Here is a 20309-nt window from a genome sequence, read left to right on the forward strand (position 1 = left end):
TATGAAATATTGTGTTCTCCCAAATCAGTAATGTAAATGAAAGTTGCTGGTGATGAATGCTGCTCAAAATTACCTCCAGAATCCTCATGAGAAAGACTATATTCGTTTGTAACTTGAGAAATATTTACCATGCAAATATCTAGGTACCATATGTTGGAAATCACTTTGAAGTACTACAATGTTACAAAGTTAGCATTTAGTGTAATAACATCTGTAATTTGATTCTGAATTTTGTTTGACAGTCGATTGCTGTTCTTCAAATCCTCATTTGTATTCTGTCACCTTAAAGGGAAAGTCAGCTTTGCAATGCTTGTTGTCCTTCATGCCAAAAAAGGTAGGTTGTGATTATGCAGAATTGAAATCACGCTTTGTGATATTTCTATGGTGAAAGAAGGAGGATGTTTTATGTACATTTTAGTGTGTGCAGTAGTTTTATTACAGTAATGCAATTCTTAAGAAAACAGGTTCTAAAATAACCTTTATATAAATTTTGCTGCTCTCGTTAAATGTTTGCACACACAAAGAAAACACACTTTCTCAATGACTTAAAAATAGAAGAGGTATAAACACAAGTTTAAACTTCTTAGCACACATTGATTAAATCGTTTAACAAACTGCCAATCATTTTTGTTCTGCAGCTGTTTGTGCTTTAGCTCTCAGATGACCGAGGGACTGCAAAAATAGGAGTGTTCTGTGTTATAAAGATTGGCAAAGGTGCTTTCTGATTGAGGTATAAATTGAAGATGTGAGGCTTTATGGCTGAGCTTTACTTCAGGAAAATAGCATTTTATTGGCAGTAGGTGTCTATAATAGAGAATGCTATAGAAAATTCTTAATTTAAACATATAGAACAGTGCTTTGGAAATGGAGGGTTTGGGGTTTCCACTTACTTGGAGAACAACAAACTGAAAGAATACTAGGTCTTTGATGTTATGAGCCAGCTTTAGAACAAGCAACTGGGGACCACTTCTACAGCATAATCCTGTTGCATTAGCTGAATTTTTACCTTAAAAAATAGTAAAGGAATATCAGAGACAGTGCATCTTGGAAAGGTAAAAAAAATACTCCACTTCACTTCACTTCACTTCACTTCACTTCACTTCACTTCACTTCACTTCACTTCACTTCACTTCACTTCACTTCACTTCACTTCACTTCACTTCACTTCACTTCACTCCCACCATTCTTCCCAGTACTTAGTTTTTAAATAAAATAGAATACCTTTGTTCAAAGTATCATTCTAATATTTGCACATTACAGGCTGTGTCTGATAACACAGACCTCTTATTACTGTCAGTTTAAATTCTGTGCAGACATGGAAGCTATTGTGAAATAACTGATGGTGTAAACTTTTAGCACTTCCACTATTCTGAGATTATTTTTCCTGACAGAACATGAGTCAGTATCATAGAATCATAGAATCATAGAATCATAGAATCATAGAATCATAGAATAACCAGGTTGGAAGAGACCCACCGGATCATTGAGTCCAACCATTCCTATCAAACACTAAACCATGCCCCTTAGCACCTCGTCCACCCATGCCTTAAACACCTCCAGGGAAGGTGACTCAACCACCTCCCTGGGCAGCCTGTTCCAGTGCCCGATGACCCTTTCTGTGAAAATTTTTTTCCTAATGTCCAGCCTAAACCTCCCCTGGCAGAGCTTGAGGCCATTCCCTCTTGTCCTGTCCCCTGTCACTTGGGAGAAGAGGCCAGCACCCTCCTCTCTACAACCTCCTTTCAGGTAGTTGTAGAGAGCAATGAGGTCTCCCCTCAGCCTCCTCCAGGCTAAACAACCCCAGCTCTCTCAGCCGCTCCTCGTAAGACCTGTTCTCCAGCCCCCTCACCAGCTTTGTTGCTCTTCTCTGGACTCGTTCCAGAGTAGATTCATAAAAAATGAACTCTTTTAAGCCAAATTAATTTCTTCCTATAGCATAGCACAGGAGAAGCCAGAGACATTGTATCTTGACACTGTCTGTGTGACATTCTGATAAGTAAGTGAATCAGATTAGACTCAATACAGTGTTAGGAATGTACGTATTCAAACAGCATGTTGTTGCTCCAAAGGCAGTATTAAGGCTCTTGGGAATTATAACGGTACTTCTTAGTGGCTATCTCTTGCTAAGTGTGATTTTTAAACCAGCTAAACAATATCTAATACAAAGGAATATAGATATTCTGCTTAAAATGTGGCAATTGGAATGTAGCAAGGCTAATTTCCCTTATAAATAAAAAGAAGTACATAAAATAGTGTAGAGCCATGTAAAATAAATATGGGGAAAAGGCTGAATGTTTAGTGAGTAGGTATATATTATTACTGTTTTTACAGCCAAGCTTTGAAACTTAATTCGTTTTGATTTTCATCTTACCAGTAAAGTCCTGAGAGATGTGTATTTCAGTTACAAGAGCAACCTGTTGTAACAGCATTCTCTTAAAGAACATTTTTTGGTATCCAACAACATCTTAAATTTTCTTTCTAATAGAAAGATTGTCAATAGAAATTAGAAATGAAATGCTACTTTGTAACTGCCGGTTATCTTCTAATAACCCAATGATATAACACTAAACAGAGAGCGTAAATGGCTGCTAAAATTGTAATGCCCTTGTGTAAGACTTTTCCAAATCTCTCAAGTTTCCATTCATTTCTTTTTTTCATTTTGTATCATCTGATTACTTTGGAATAGAATATACTTACATTTGAGGAGTTTGGTCTGTGTGTGGATTAGATGGGAGCAAGATAGTGATGGTATAACTAATATTTTAGCTTAGTTAAGCTAGAGTTTAATTTTTTTTTTTTTCAACATCCATACAGAAAATTCAGTTAGGAGTTCAATAAAAATAGAATGCCACAAATGTGCTAATTAAAAATATTATAAATAAGATCTAGAAATGCTAAAAGAGGTTCTAGCAGTATTGTTCCTTGAATGGTGCGAGGGTACATACTATGTATAACATTTAACAGTAGTTTAAATTCCAAGGCCACGATTTCAATTTATTTTCATAAATCAATTTACTTAAGTCTTATTGAGTGTTTAAGAAAGATTTTTTCTAATTTACACTGTAGATTCACTTGTCGTTTATTTTTTTTTCCTTTAATCTTAGCAACTAAAAGCACCCAATTACTTATGAGATATAAACCAGATATGAACTGATGGAAGCCATAAACTGAACTCTGACAGCTCTGTTCTTACTTATGGCATTGGATTTCTCTGATGATAGTGCTGCTGTACAAAGCAATCCTAGTGGAAGGGCAGTCATCCCCATTACAGACTAGTTATCAGCTTTCTGAAATCCTAAATGCTTCTCCTTCAACCCCCAACCATTGAACCAGGGATTTTATTTGCCTCCCAGTTACTCTATTTACCATTGTAACAATTGAGTTCTATTACTATTTTCTTTCCTTGTCAAGTTGCAGGGTGGATTAAGAATACAAATGTTACTACTGACACTGCTGTAAATTTGAGTGATTAAATAATATTTCTGAAGATCGCTGAAATAGCAGATGGTTCTTTATGTTTAATTTTATTTGTCATCTAAACTACTGTTTGGTATTACTGTTTGTTATTCATGAGCACTCTGACTGTCATTTGATACTGGTGATATGGTAACCTAAGTGAAGACAAGGTTATACCAGCTAGCAGTCTGTTTTAGTTATGTTGTAAGTTTTGAAAAAACTAAAATGTTTCTTGCATTTGGCTGGATCTGTTTTGTGACTGTTGCTTTTGTGGGGAAAAAAAAATAATCTGTAGAAGATATTGCATCTATTGATTAAAGATTTCTCTGTAGGGTTTTCTGATGTCATACTTTTTTTATTTTTCAAACGCTATGTTTAGGAGTTTTTCCAGTCTTGAGAATAATTTTTGGCAAACAGAACAACTTCATTCAGAAGCAGGAGAATAAAGAGCTTCAAAAAGGAAGTTTTCTTGGGTTCTGGGGCACCTTATACCTCTTATCTAACTAATAAAGACTGCTTTAATTGAATATCTTTATTTCATTTTCCTTTTCTCTCCACATTCTCACAGTCCTTCTGTCTCTATTTGCCTTTGGTGCTGGGTAAGCTTACTGAACAATCTTATGCTCCTGTGCTTCCCTTCTGCTCCAAGAGTATTACTGCCTGCCTGTCAGGGGCAGCTTACTTATTGCTAGGGAAGACATGCCCAAATACACTTACAATTCACTGGTGGTCAGAAGCTAAAATCACTGAGAGTGCAGCACTGATAGCTTGCAGTAATAGTGCAGACTAATGTTAAATGAAGTTAACTTTGAAAACTAAATGTGTCACCCAGTGTGGCATGACTAAAGGAAGCATCTAGAAGTATATATACCCCTTACGATGCTGTAACTTTTCTTTAATTTGACTCCAGCAAAGCAGAATAAAAAAACGCAGTTCTGTTAGGAAAGTGGTCCAGGTTCAAGCTTCTTTTATTGGGATCAGAAACTCTCCGTAATCACTGATTCTTAAAACATTCCCCATTGGATTTGAGTTCTTTATCGTTCTACCTTATACAGATTTCCCCCTTTTCTCAACTGATTTCTTCCTTCTCTTTCTTGACTTTCTAGTCTTGAAAAAACTCTAATCTTCTCTGTATGTTGAGCTTCCCCTATTCAGGTTTCATGGTTGCAAGCACTATTTCCTGCCCCTGCATTTGAACAGCTGTTTCTCTGATCTCATCACCATTTTCTGGACAGCTGCTCTTACCCAGTTTACCTCTCAGCTGCTACATAAGTGCTGTATCCCAGTGAGTTGCGCTCTTTTCAGCATGCTTTCTGCTTCTACTAAAACTTCTTGCTGTTGTACTCGTTGCTGACAACACTACCCTATAAACCAACAAATCCCTACTATACCGATGTTATTGCTGAAATGTAGGTACTAGAACTAAGGAAAAATTAAAGAAAAAAATACTGAAGCATTGATTCAAAAAATCACAAAAGCATGAAATTATTTTAATGTTCTTTAAAATTTTATTAAAGCTACTTAAATTATTAATATAAGGTTTCAAGTAATTTAGTCTTGAATGCAATCTCGAATTCTCCCGCTGAATATCAACTTGGCAATAGCTTTCCTTCTGCCTCAAAACTTTAAATCAATAAATGAAGCAAATACATGGGAACTCTGACTAGTCTCTAAAACTTAGCATGTACAATTACATGACATCAAAAGATGCTCTTAGAGATGAATTATAGTGGCATGCTTATAAAATAATATCTAAAAAGTTTTGAGATAATTCTCCCAATATTCTTTGTGGTAAAATGAAGTTGATGCAGTATGTCAAATAACTGTTGTAGTTCCCTCATCTATTTTGAGAGACAGAGCTAAGAATGATTATTAATATTATTTATTGATGGTGGCTAGCAGTTTTTATCTTTGAACTGAGTTTTACATTGTAGTGTCTGAGAACTGTAGAAGCATGGCTTTTTTGACCCTGCTTCTCTTTCTACAAGGTATCTGTCCAGGTAATGGTGAGGAGCACCTCATTCCTTTAGTTTTGTGTCAGGGAAACAGACAGCTTGTGGTGGCTTTAAATATTTGTTCTTCATTTCCCAACTGTTATTGTGTTTCTCCAGGCAGAATGGTCCACCTGCTAGCAGCGGTGTCATGCCTGGTCTGGTAAAATAAACCAGGATGGCACTTGTTCCTTTTTTTGATGATTTTTCCTTTTTTATCTTTTTCATAATCTTTTTTTTAATCTTCTTTTTCTTTTTTTTTTTTGACCCTGATGGAAAAATAATGAATTCCAGCATCTTGGAGAAAAGACAAAATACACAGCTGTGTAATAATGAAGCCTATGAGGGCCTTTGATTGAGATAAATAGAGCCAGTCACACCTGTCAGAGCTTATTGCTTAAGCTTTTTGCAGAGAAGTGACAGGTGGTTTGGTTCTTTTTTTGGCATTTTTAATGACAATTTTTTTTTTTAAATGAAAGAACAGAATTCATGATGTATGAAATGAATTCTATGGAAGATCTGCAGCTGTGGAATTACAGGGTATTGCTGGTGCATCATCTCTGACCGCATACAATGGAAAGATTTAGTTTTATTTCAGTGTTTTGAATGATGGCTTTGAATACTATTTACGTTATTCATTGTGGAATGCTGCTTGTCTGTGATATGAAGCTGGGGAATATAGGCTGCATGAAAGATTTAAGTATGTTCTAAGGAAAAGTTCATGGTAAATTTGAGGGGAAGTTGAGTATGTATAGCATATACAGTTGCAGGACAAAACCTCTTGGTTTTGCAGTTGGTTTTAAATTTTAATCAAACTGATATTTTTAAGGTTCATTACATTCTTTTCCCTTATATTACTGCTGAATGCATATGTTGTCAGTGCTATAAGAAACTTTAAAATCAACCTTTACACAAAAATTAAATGACTCTTAATGCTTTAAGATATTTGAACAGTCTCCATGTTGTTATATGGTAAATACAGGAGTATTATCCTTTGCATACACTTTAACTTAATTTTCAGTCATAAATTAGCTTACTGATTTACTTGCAGTTTCCTGTGAAGTTGCACTGTGAAAGCAAGTACTGTAGTTTTACGGAGAAATCACAAATTATTTGTGCTAAATAAGCTATATGATTCCTGAGTTGAACAGCAAAAGTTTTACTCAACCTTGAGAATATGTAATGCATTACAATATTAATTACCAAAATTTATGTCATAAAGCACAACATTGAATAAAGATAGAAATTAAATAACTGCTTAGAAAGTGTTTTTTTAAAATATTTTTTTTTTACTTACCCTGATTATTTCCCTTAACCTGACAGGTGTGCTTGAGTGTTTAATGCATGATTTTATATGAAATACGATTTTAGTTGTCATGGATGCTGGGGTAATTGTTCTCCCTTTTCTTTCAGTATACTGAGTATTTAGGCCTGAGGCAGGAAGCCATTCAGTTATTAAGACATTAAGATACATAGAATTTTAAAAGATATTTTCATTTGTGGTACAGCCTAGTAAATGTGCGGTCGATGAGTCAAAGATATGCATGAATGAAACAAAAGGTCTATGTTTTGTTCTCAATCATATAAATGAATTTCTATGAGTTATGTTGACTCTGAATTTGGACCGTTGTACTTCAAAGCAAATATAAGTTTTCAGTGAACATCATGTCCTATATGTAGTGAATTAGGTGAGTGTCATGTACGTACTTGGTTTTGTTTTGAGACATGCAGTTGTCTTCATTCCGTTCTCCTTACAGACCTACAGTGCTGGGAGGGTAGGCTGGTTATTTATGTAGCATTTTTCATATTACACGTCTGAAGATGTATGCTGGCTACAACTATACCCAATATAACAAACTTCTTATACAGCCAAAGGAGTATGACAGAATCAAATTGTGTCTGTGTTGTGACTTTTCTATGAGATGCTTGGTCTGGAGAGTCCTGTAAATTTATTTTCTATTTCTCTCTCTGGTATTGGTTTACTTTACAGTTATCTCTTTTTTTATCAGCTATCAGGGTTACCAAGTAATGATGTATTCAGGTGTATTCTGTCAAACTTCTCATGTGTTTTTGGTAAAAGTTTGAAAAGATTTTTTTTTTGATGGATTTCACAACATTGAAACTTATTACTTTCAACTATACTTAATACTTATTACTTTCAACTATAAAAAAGATGCTTGTTTCTCTAAAACTGTAAGGAGCCATTGTAGCTAGTGATGTGAAATCATGTATTTAACACATATTTTAAAGTGAAAGTAACTTCTCGCACTATGAAGAAAAGATTCTTTTCAGTTTAGTTTTTGATTATGTGGTTTTATGCCACAAGACCATATTTTAAAGATGCAACTTGATGAAGTATTTTATGTAGGTGACTTGAGAGACTAAAAATAGAACAGCATGTAAATGAAATCATGAGTTTTTTACTCAGTCTTTGTTCATGACTCACCTTGAACATTAGTTACCAAAATAATCTTCAATGGCATTCACCATGTTAATTTTGAAAAGCAAATTCTATCTTCAGGTCTGATAATGATTAGATTTTAAGTGGTGATCTTGGTAGAAAACCACAAATACACAGAATGTTCCACAAGGCTCAGCACACGTCTTGCTCACCAGGAGTTTGTAATTGTATGTTACAAACCCTGCTGGAACTCCAGACACTAGGTGTACTTGCTTGTCATTGTCTAAGCTCTGTGTTGGTTTTGGTACGGATGGTATGTACCTCATGTCCTGGCTTAGGTAATTTTTTTTTTTCTTCTTTCCTTTAATTTATATATTCTACTCACTACCACACAAAAGTGAAGCATAATGCACTATTTTCTGCAGTTTTTGAAAACTTTGAAATTATTCATAACTTCTTTATATAGCTAGTTTTACTGCAAATTCTAAGCAGCATGCAGGTTTTGTAGGCCAGTTACGCACGCCTTTCTGTCTGGAGATTGTACTGCTCTAGTGTGCTGATCTTGGAATGACAGATGAAGAGACAAGAAATGCATCCTTGGAAGTATACTGTGGAATAAATTTGGCCTTCCAAGTACACAGTGGGTCAAAAAAGAATATTTTGTCTTAAGCATGCCATCTTTTAAATTCTAAGCCTCGCTTCTTTGGGGATGTGATTGGGGAGAGAAAATTAGGATTACAATCACTGGACTCTGGACTCCTAGAATTCAGTGGCATTCAAAAGTTTCTGGTTTTTAACTCATGGTCCACTTTGATCTTGGAGCCCATTCTGTTTTTTCTGGGTATTCCATAACAGCTGAACTTCTCTTCAGTGTTTGAGAAAGACTTTCTTGAGTTATGTTGCTTTATTTTCCTACTCTTTGCTCATGCTTATGCATTTGGGCCACTGCTCCAATCTTTTTTTTTAATTCATGAGAGCAGTTGGAGAAGAACACAACACAGTGATTTACCAGAAGCCTTGTCTGTTGCTGTGCCAATAACTGATACTTTTGGGCATACAGTTTGTAACTCGTTGGGGAAAAACTGGCTGGTCACTGCTTACTTAAAAGGCTGATAGTGGGTGCTGATTTTGATAGGAATGGTTGGACTCGATGATCTGATGGGTCTTTTCCAACCTGGTGATTCTATGATTCTAATAAACAACCATCCTTTTAATATAATCATCATGTCCTGTGTTAATTTCAATAATTCTTCTGAAATAGTAATACTTTTCAGATGGTTTAAGAGGTACCTACAATTTCTTTGGGAAAGTGACCACAATATTTTTGTCCTTTAGGTGGCAGCATATGACTTCACTCTTCCAGTGAATACTCCTCGGACTGACTTCCCATTGTCACAGCCAAGCTCTGTATCTGCAACTTCTGTTGGATCTGTAAAACACATCCTTGCTCCTCAGCCACAGATGGTGGCTGTGGCTGTTCCGCTCTGTAGTGTTAAAGCAGTTGGTAGGTAGACCAGGAACATAAGCAGATGTTGGATACTTTTGTTTGTAGTGATGGTTTTGCTTGTATTCTAATTGCAGAGAATTACTACTGAACAAAAATTTTATTGATAATTGTATAATTTGTAAATTTCTTGGAAACTAGAAAAATTTTAAATTTTTATTTGTATTATTCAAGGTGTGTAAAGCTGAAATTTCTATATATAAGTATGATGTGCTGGGATTTTTTTATATAGCCGTTTGCCTTGTATGAAAATTAAGCTCACTGAAAAGTGTTTATCTGAAAAATGTAAAAAAATAATATGTCATTCATTTTTTTCCCAGTATTACTATTAAAAGTAGGGGCTCTAGCTATATTTAAAACTCCTTTAAAATGCCTCTAGCTGTCTATGATCCCACCTGAGAGAACCGGTGGCATTTGAGACTGTTTGCTTCTATTTATTTTTATGTGCAGAATTGTACTTTTCTAGCCTGTCTGAGTTTGTTAATGGCTAAAGTTACAGGTTGTGTACTTGCAGCAAAGATTTGGTATCATAAATGATTCTTCTCTACTTATCTTGGAAATAATTTGTGGTTCTCTTTAGTCCCCTGTCTGATCCTTATAGTCACGTAGACCTACACAATGGAATACTTGAATCCACTAGCTTTCCTCATCTCAGTTTTAATGTGTAGTCACTCTTTAAATTTCAGATGAGACTTAAATGCTGTGGTACTTCCCTGGAATTATGTTTGTGTAATGTTTAAGTCTTGGGAGCGCTGAAGGAGACTGAGCCAATTAAATGCATAGTGTTGGGTAAAAGCAACTTCAATTTACTAAGTTTTATCTATTTTTTTCTTTATCTCTGTAGGACTTTAGCTTTGCTTTTGAGATCTTGTAAAATATCAAAGAAATTTGAGAGATCTTCTCTAGATCCATTGATAGAAATAAGTTAATATTAAACATTTCTGAATATAGTTAAAGGATACATAGCATAAAGATAAATGTACATACATATATGAGATTATTAGAAAGCGTATCTATTAAATAAAAAAAAATCATCGTCAAAATAACAATTTTTTTAGTGCAGAAATGACTATTATAACCTGAGGAAAAAAGAAGATGTTTATTTCCTTTTCCCTTTCTTTGTCGAATAATGAATTGATATAATTAGTAACTCTCACTATTTTCTCACAAATTTGTACTTTTGCCACACAGAATTTCTTCAAAGAAATTCTGGCTATGGGCCAACAACAAATAATCATAGTATTTAAGTGAATATATAATGTTTTTAATTCTGAGAAATAGTTGAAATAATAAAGCGTGGCTTCTGTTTGAATTTGAGTATTGCAATTACGTTCTTACTGAGAATTTTGATGGACTGGGAGAAGGGAGAGAAGTCTAAAATGTCTTGACTACTCAATATTTCACGTATTTATTTTCCATTCTTATAGTTTATTTTTTTTTTAACCTATAACAGTTGCCATGGCTGACTGGGATTCAGATGCACAGGACAGTGCAGTTGGCACTTAAATCAATAGCTTATATCTGCTGTTTGTACTCAGGGTTGTTCATCCTGAGAAAATAATCACAATAATCTCTGAGTAGTCAACTCAGGCATTTAACCTCACTGTAGTCGATATGTTTTCAGTCCATCATGGATCTTTTTTTGTGAATTTTTTTAAAAAATAAGTCCTATAGACTGTTTCAGCATCTGGATTAGATACTTGTAAGACTTTTCCCTTGGAGACTGCTTATTGGTATGTAAGAAAACCCTGAGAGAGAAAAAAACCAAACCAAACCAGAAAACTCAACGAGAAAAAAACACAAGCCCTGCCTCATCCAGACACAAAGGAGGAGGATGTATTTCCAGTGTAATGACCTCATGTTAGCTGACCTTTTCTTTTGTGATTTAGTAATCAATCTCAAAAAATTTTTTGTGAGGTAGATAATTTACTTTCTTTTCCTTTTCCTTCTACTCTTTGAGTTGTGCTGCGTTTTCCTTGCACAGGCAGTTTCTCTGAGAGGTGAAGACTTCACAAGTGACATAACTGCATTTTGGTAGAAGCATTCCAGTAGATTATGTTCCTACTTTGAAACAATATTAGTTTATAGAGTTTATATGCCTGTGATTTAGAGAAGTACAGATAGTATTGTTGCTCCCATAATGTGAGATATGTGATTAGGAAATCTTTTATGCTTTTTGGGAAGAGAAGAGAATTGATCAACACAATCAATATAAGCAAAGTGAGTCTGTGGGAACATATACCTTTGTTTTTCTGAATCCTCTCTTTAAACTTCATCCTTTCTGATGATTTCTTTGTTTTAGCTATAAGAAATTAAGAGAAATACTGTTTTTTTAAAAAGAAGTATTTTCTGATGATTACCATCACAAATGTAAATGCATCCATCTGCATTAGGAAGACCATGTGGCTATGTGTTTATTTGAAGGAGAGATTCTATGTCTGGTAGATACAAAATTTAAGTAATTTTAATGTGACTAAAGGGTCATGATAAGACTAAGTTAAATTACAGTAATTATGTGTATGGTATGGGAACAACAAAGAAAATACAGCTTTAAAATAAGGGAAGAAACATTTCTGCTAAACTTGTGCAGGGACTTTGAGGAAATATTTGTCAAAATAACGGTGGGTAAATGTAATAATAATTATTTTTTTCAACAGGACTTAACTCACCCTTGGAGTTCTCTTCCATGGAACTTAAATTTTTACAACATTTTAGTGCCATACGTTTCAATATTGTTGATGAAAGCCTGAATTCTCAGGTATGTAGTCGCAGGTGCTGTTCTTGGTGATAGCTTTTGATTGTCAAAAATGACTGGGAAAAGAGTACAGATTTTGAACTGAAAATCTGGTCATGTCCCAAATATGTGGTTTAGATAGTTAAAAATTTTACCATTTTAACTTTCTTCAATTTTTGATTTTGTGTTTGTATTTTGATCTGTAGAAATTTTTCCAAATCTCAAAATTAGGCTCATGCTCACTTTCTGATATATGAGAAAGCATGGGCAGCATGAAAAACTGTCTATGAATTGTGTAAGAAATAGCTTACTTCTGAAGTTTTTTCTGCCTGTACTAGTAAACTAGACAGTGACAGTGCAGGAGTGCAATCAATGTGTCATGATGGTACATACAGTTAAATTGCTGTCCCTGTATGTTGTATGGCACTGATTTCTGCCAACTGGGAGCCTCCCAAAAAATTCCTGGTAGTGATTTAGGGCTTAATGGGAAAGAGGCATTAAGCAGGATATTTGGCCACAAGCATTCTGTTTTGGAACACAGAAAATTTGGCTGTACAAATACAAAACATAATTAATTATTTCTAATTCCAGAGTATTTTTTTGAAATTATAAAACCATATTTTGCCAATGAAAACAACACTTGAAACTCTTTTTCAAGTATTTTCAGAAAACACTGATGTGCAATTTCGAGGACTTTTCCTAGCTGTGGATGTGTTAGGAGTTGAAAGAGTCAGTCTAAGATAAAGGAATCGATTTTTTTGTTTGTTTGTTTGCTTGCACTGTCACCTTATTGAATTGAAAGAATGGATTTTGAAAGCCTATTCTGAACTTCTTGCTGTTTCAACTTATCTACTTGGAAGTCTATATGTCAGAGACTGTGTCATGAAACAGCATTTATTGTTTGCCGTGCTTCCTTTGTATCAGGAAAATCTCGTCTTTTCTGTTTAGCTAAGCCCTCCCATCGTGATGCTTCAGTCTGTTTACCTTGCATAAATGAGATCTTTCCATTCTGGAAAGAAAATATTGCTCTTCGTGAATGCGGTGAGTGTCTGGAAAGAATCTAGTCTGTGCTGGCAGGCGTATTCATCTTCTCACCTTACAGACACAATAAACTGGATCCTTCATTTTTTGCTAGCTCCTTCTTGCTTTCACTCTGATCTGAGTGCATAAAGAGTGCTTAGAACAGAGCAATGTGAGAAGTATCATGGTGTTTGCTACTTATACTCTTTCACCATGTCCTTCTTTCTCTGAAAATATTTCCAGAAGCTTGAACTGAAGAATATCTCAGGACAGCAGTTGACATGGAAGTTGAATTGTGATGATGCAGGTGAAAACACAGATGACAGAATTTTTAAATTTAGTTCACAGAGTGGATTTCTTGATCCAGGACAAAAAATCAGTATTGCTGTATTCTTCTGCCCCTGTAAGTAACTTTGGAATTCTATAGATGGTTTGGCCAATATACCATTTTCATAGCTTTGTTTAAATGACTTCTTATGATGAACCTTATCTAGCACTAGTTCTGTTTAAGTTCCTGTTAACATGACTAAAATGCCACAAGCATGTTTTGTTGTTGTTCCAAGAAAACAAGACAGCTGCAGACATAACACAAAACATGGAATCACTTGATAGCATTATTTGAAGTCTGGTTTGCAGATATAAAGCATCAAGTTTTATACTTCTGAAGCATCAAAGACTGGTTTAGCCGAATTGTTTTCAGTACTGCTCCTTCGTGTGCATTTAGGTTGACTGATTTGGATACAAAAGCTTTCTTAGGGTACTTGGAATGTGTTTATGTGTGTGAACTTGGGCAACTAGACCCTAAGTAAAAAATGTGAAATGGATCTCTGACAAAACTTGGGATCTTGTAGGAAGATGGTAATCAACCATACGCAGCAGAAGAGGAATGGTAGAACATGCATACTGGGTTTCTACCTTATTCTCAGTCAGGTGTTTAGGGTATAGAAGAACTTAACACTGTGTTTGAGTTGATAGAGGACACCAGCATATGCCACTGATGCCCGCAGCACTCGGAGTCTTTATGACAGTTCTAAGAGGCCTTCTTTTGGGGCTCCAGCATTCTCTAAGGGAGGAGAAATTGTTCTGGTGGTTGGATCTGATCCTGAGTCGGCAAGTGAGCATCACTGTTCTAAAAGAAAGATGTTGCTGCTATTCTTTATGATAAAATTTAAATCTATAATGTCAATTAACAACCAGGGACGATGTAATAAAATTACAAATAAAAAAAAATTTAAGCATGGGTTTTGCTCTGATTCTTTATGATTCTATGATTCTGTGAAGAGTATATTAAATGTTGCACTGCAAACATGTTTTGAATATTCAAGAGCAGTATTTAATTGTGCATCTTGCTTTGAGTTGCTTGCTGTACTTTAAAGCATTTTTCCATTATGTTTTATGCTTTGTTGGTAGCTTTTGCCTTAAACTTATGGTTGAAGAAAAATCACATCAGCTTGTGATTTTGCTCCGTGAAGTGGAAAAGTAATTAATATACAATGATTTTGCAGAATTATTTAGAAGGTTGTTTTAAATTCTTTAGCTCTTGTTTTGAGTAGCAAATAGTGACTTTTCTGAAGTAGTATTTCTTTGTGTATATAATACCTGGAAAGTTTCTGACCCAATCACTATCTATAGTTGCAGTTTTTACACTTCTGAGCTGTCCATGTAATTTACTATTCAACACCTGAGCAAAAATATTTAGAACGTGTTTCTGGCTTTGATGCATGACTCTGTTCCCTTTTCCTCTACATTCCTCCAAAATAAATTGCAACACTCCTCATTTTTGGCTCTGAATCACATATTTATGAAGCAACCATTAAAAATTGTTCAGTGCAATCAAGATTTTTTTCTAGGTTACTTCTATTTTGTACTTTGTGTAGTACTTGGTTTTGGAACCAAATGATGTGATCTCATCTTCATCTCATCTATGCAGGTACTCAATTGTTTTTTTTGTGTTAGCTTATGTAGGCTATCAAAATAAAATAAACATAGATGAAAATTTTTGTTAAAGAATTGTTTTGAGAGCTATATGAAATAAAAAGTCCAAGGATACTATGTGAATTGAATGGAAATATTGTCATAGAGTGTGAGAGAGATCATAGAAATAAAATCTGGAAGTTAGCTCTTTTCTTAGAAACAGCAATTTGGTATCTTGATTTGCTTATGGAAGAAAGTACATCTGAAAAATGTGTCTAGACTCACGAAAGGCTTTGCATAAAATTCTGAATTTTGAGAAACTGTTGAGATGCAACTCACAGGAAAATTAAGTTAAAAAAGGTAAAGGAGCAAAAATATATTATGGCCCCAGGTCTTTGGAGTGAGAGTGTAGAGGAAAAAGAAGTGGAAATACAAAAAGTTGGAAAGTCAGAAACAAAACACTCCTAACCTTATCTTCCTCCTTGAGATGCAATTAAAAAATAAAAAATGTAGTTTACTATAACTGTGTTCCTTTTAAACTTTTTTTTATCCTTTAATAAATTTCTACTTTGCTTTCAATAGGGTATAATATTTTTTCCTGCAGTACTTCAGATAAAGCCTAGAAAACAAGTGGTGTAACTTTGGTATTCTAATAGATATTTTTGCAGAACATGCCTTTTCTTTGAATAGTTGTGAGTCCTAGTAAAATAATTGCTTTTGAAGAACATCTATAAATGTCTACTTTGAATTTGAGAATCATAGTCTTCTAATAGGAGATATAATAGCTGCATTTTGCATTGATTAAGCCAACATAAATTGCTTGGGAAATAAAATTGCACAGGGCAATATTAGACTTGTAAGATAAAAAGAATAAATATGTATTTCCAGATATGTGGTGATTCTTAGGGCATGGATGAGCACAGAGTCTCATTTTCGCCATCTTCTAAGTACCACTCTGGCGTTTAAGGTAGAGGAAATTAAAAAAAAAATAAATCTAATACAATTTTATGCTGTAGCTGGAGAAGGATTATGTGACAATGAATAAGGTCAAATGATCGTCCGTATGATGGCTGTTCTGTGTAGGTGTTTATATCATAAGAATATCCTGATATTGCTTGTGTGTTGCGAAGACTGTGAAGCAAAGAACAGCATACAAATAGAAGTCAGTATTTTGAATTACTGAATAAATTGAATGTGTAGATGCAGATGTATATATACATAAATATGCCTGATAAATAATTGCCATTTCAAGTTATTTATACTTTTTCTGTGTTCCCATACCTTTTATTTACGGAAAATCATTAATAACTGTAAAATCAATTACTCTTTATTTTATGTTTTAAGTATTTTTCCATGATTTGTAGCCTGCTTGTGCTATGCCTTCACTGAGTATAATTACTGTATCTCATAAGAGAACGTTAGATACATCAAAACCTATGCAGGAGACCTAGTTAATGAATATGGTATGATAATAATTTTCATAGATTTGTACTGTAATACTGCAGTATATGGGGGTGAACAAACCTTAAGATGAACTTTGAGTGTGCATTAATTTGTTTAAATATGCGCCAGCATTTATATTATTGAGTTCCAAATGCTGTATTAAGCTACAATGTTAAATTAAATGCAAGAGTTTATATAATATGTAGTAGTATGATACTACCTGTTAAAAAAGGTAAATGAAACTTAATAGAGGTACCCAAGAACTGCAAGTATATTACTATGACTCTCTTCTGCTGTATTATACAATAATGTATTAACAGTAGATGAAAAATTTCACTTTAACTTATTGTGATATGAAAAAACTTGTTTGTAGCTTAGTAAATTACAATAAATCTGTGCTCTGGGATCCCATTTGGAAAAAAACTACACAAATGCACCACTGAGTTACCAGTTCAGTGTCCCTGGAAGATGTGATGATTGTGTGACAGGTATAGACAACTGTCACAACCTCCATCTTCTAGGTTTTTTTTTTTCTGCAACAGTAAGATATTAAATAACTATTCCCTTTTAACAGTTTCTGAGAAGACATTATTAGTTTGCTTTTGATTTTTTGTCTTCGTTTTTTTATAGGGCTTTCCTTTAGGTTTTAACTACCTGTGATTTTTCTGCTTTGAAGTCTGTATTTCAATGTTTGCAAAGCCTTCATTAGACTCATTTAAGCTGAAGGTGTACGTATGCAATAAGGAATGGGTTATCAGACACTTCAAAGCAACTACACTAAAAATGTTTACTTGGGAGATGTGTAGGAACTGAGTAAGAGTCTAATACAAACTTAAGAGGATGAGAAGAGCAGATGGTGATTTTACTTTCTTCCAACATGCTCTCAAAAGATCAAAACCCCTGCTGCTAGAGGGGAACAAGTAATAGGAACATCCTTTTAAGAGGTGGCAATTTAAACTACCTTTTGCTGCTGATTTAAATTGCAACTTAAACAGGTAGAGTGGATGGTGTGAGGTCTTAAACTATTTCTCCTTCAGAATTCTGTGAGCATTATCAGGAGGACAACTTGCACGTGTGCACGTGTCATATAATTGACTTTCAGCAGAAAAATGGTCTGTTTGTTTCAGCTAACAAGGAATCTGCATAAAGTATAATTTCAGGAGAGCATGCTAGAAACTCTGGATTGGATGGGCTTTCTAGTGCAAATGGAGCAGCTAATGAATATATGCACATAGATACTTTGAGAAGTTATTTCCCTTTATTTGGGTTTTTAGTGAACGTAAGGCAATGAATGCTTATTCCCTCTAATCAATATATCTAGAAAAGGCAAAGAGAAAGTTTCCCATATAATTCTACAAATTTTATTAACTCTGGGCAAATTTAGGTTGGCAGATTTGTAAATACCATCAAATCTCTCTAAGGAAAATTTTCACTTCTGCTGGTCTTGTTGTTTGCCCTATAGAAATTAATGATGGTATATACAGTAGTAACAGCAGCCAAAGCTTTTACAGTAGTCATAACAGGTGTGATTAATAGAATACATTAATTACTTCAGCTGTTAGTTGAGGACATAATTCTCATTAATTTTAAAGTGATTTGTTTAACGTGAAATGCCCTGAAATCATTGGTCCTAGGCAGTACAAACTAATGAACAAATCTTAATGAGGTCACTCACTTTTTTTGCCTTTGTGGCTGTTTTAAATGAGAACAGTGGTATGTGTTTCTGACATAATAAATTATTGGTCTGCATACTATGCAGAATTTTGATGTTAGTAAATGCATGTAGCCGTAGACAGAATGATCAGCGGTGCAGAATAAGCACTGTCAGTTCTGCCTTCTCACTGAGTCAGGGATTCTATGGCAAATGGATCCTGTAGGTAATGGATTTGTTACAATTGTTGTGTGCAGTATGGATGAAAAGTTTTGTATGGGCTTAACATTATTCTTTCCTAATATTTGAAAGTTAACTTTGGAACTATGGTTAATATGAATATTTTAAAATCAAAATTACATATTCTTTGGTACTGACATATGCCTCTCTAGTTTTCTTCCTTCACAGTGTTCCATCCCTCTGACATTTATTGGTTATAGTGTTTCACTTTCCTTTGCCATATGTCATACACACAGTTTAGAGAGCAGCTGTAAGACAGTAGACTACCTTGAGTATCAGAGTAACTTGTATAGAACAACCTTTTCTTACAAGCATGTAAAAAATACCGTGTTTGACTCTCTAATCTTTCATTCATAAAGGGCGAGGTGCCAGAAAAAGGGGTCTTCTTGCTGTATCAAAACCTAGAAGCACAAGAAGAGTTCTTTATATGGCCCTTAAAATTGTTTATTTTGCTAGCTCTTTGGCAGGTGGGAATGACTTAAAATTTGGTAAATGGTACTGTGTGGTTTGGAACATCATTTTGATAGTATAATGGCTGTGGAAGGAGGGACCTTTCCACCTGCATCAATGAAAGAAAATGTGCTTTTCCATCCTAGAGAAAAGTGCCTTGGAGCACGTAGCAAAATGGTGTGAAAAGGGGAAGAACACAAGGAGATGGGAGGTGCTTTCAGAGGAGGGTACAACCTGTCCTGCTGGCTAGTGTGAGGCTGACTTCGCGACAGTGTAGGTTTTAGGGTCGTCTGTCAAAAAATAGGGATTGCCACCTTAAAAGGCACCAAATATTTCTTGTCGTGGTAGTTAGGTGCTTCTCATCTTCAGAAAATTCATGTTCTCTGTGTTAACTAGTGTAATTTATAATATTACTGCAGTTCTTAAAAGAAGTGTTATATTGATGTTTTATATACAAGGAGTTTTAATACAGTAAATGAAGAACAAATTAAAAAAATGGATTTCTGGTTTGCTACAGGCAAGTGTTCTATGCTGTCCAAACAAATAATTAATCTGTTACAACATTTAGTGTATGTTAAAGTTTATTTTGAGTAAGAAAGCAATATGGATTCCTTTTTTTTTTTAAAAAAGAAACCAAAACAACAAAACCAAACCCCCTTACTAGAACTCTTTTAGTTGCATGTGTTTATGTAATATAATTTTATTGGGGTTTTTTGTTTAAATTTTTTTTAACTTTGTTAACAGCTTCTCCTGGGACATACAGATCTGAAATGTCACTGTGTCTAAATGGTAATCCATCACATTACAAAATAACATTGTGTGGCACTGCAAAGTCACCAAAACTAAATTTTGATCCCCCCTTTTTAATGCTGATGCCAGTTCCTCTGGATGTGACAAGTGAAACAGCCATCAATATCATTCCACAAGATTATTTAAGGTAAAAATCTCAAAAAAGTTTATTATGGAAATTCTGAATAATTCCTGATTTTGTTCTCTTCCGAAACAGTGAATTACTTTTTGTTTGCAAAGGTTATTGATATTAGTAATAATTTTTTGCTCAGTAAAGGAAAGAATCTGTATATTCAGTATAAAATTCATGTAGTTAATATTGCTGTGCAACGCCATATTCTATTCTCAAATCATTCCTGTTACATGAAGTGACCATCTGATATGTTCACTCTGTCAGATGCTCTTAAAATTGCTTTGAAAAGCACTGAAATTAAGAAGAGAGTCCTACCAGGATATTTTGTTAACTTTAGCTAGATACTAAGATCATAGTCTTATTTCTTTTTTGTTTTTCCTTTGCTTTGTGACCAGATAAAATCTTTCTGTTGTTTTATTTTCTGTACTGTACAGGTTATAAAACATTGTTTTGAAATCTGTTGTTTGGACAAGTGGCAGGGTTGCATTTTTTTTTGTTTTTCTTCTTCCTGTTTTTTTTCCTCTTTCTAGTCCAGATTTTTAGTTCCAAAGAAGGCAGCATAAATGTTGTAATCCTATAATTT

The 20309-nt window shown here is 34.4% G+C and overlaps 1 protein-coding gene across 1 annotated transcript in view; it reads left to right on the plus strand.

Annotated features, from left to right (window-relative positions):
- Positions 1 to 20309, plus strand: part of CFAP47 (cilia and flagella associated protein 47) — a 312383-nt gene that overhangs the window by 29209 nt on the left and 262865 nt on the right. The window contains exons 21-25 of the mRNA XM_069873329.1: positions 243 to 334; positions 9184 to 9352; positions 12010 to 12110; positions 13350 to 13509; positions 19549 to 19741. Coding sequence (XP_069729430.1) covers positions 243 to 334; positions 9184 to 9352; positions 12010 to 12110; positions 13350 to 13509; positions 19549 to 19741 — 715 coding nt within the window. The remainder of the gene's footprint in view (positions 1 to 242; positions 335 to 9183; positions 9353 to 12009; positions 12111 to 13349; positions 13510 to 19548; positions 19742 to 20309) is intronic.

The sequence above is a fragment of the Phaenicophaeus curvirostris genome, chromosome 1, assembly GCF_032191515.1.
Source record: "Phaenicophaeus curvirostris isolate KB17595 chromosome 1, BPBGC_Pcur_1.0, whole genome shotgun sequence".
Lineage (NCBI taxonomy): Eukaryota > Metazoa > Chordata > Aves > Cuculiformes > Cuculidae > Phaenicophaeus > Phaenicophaeus curvirostris.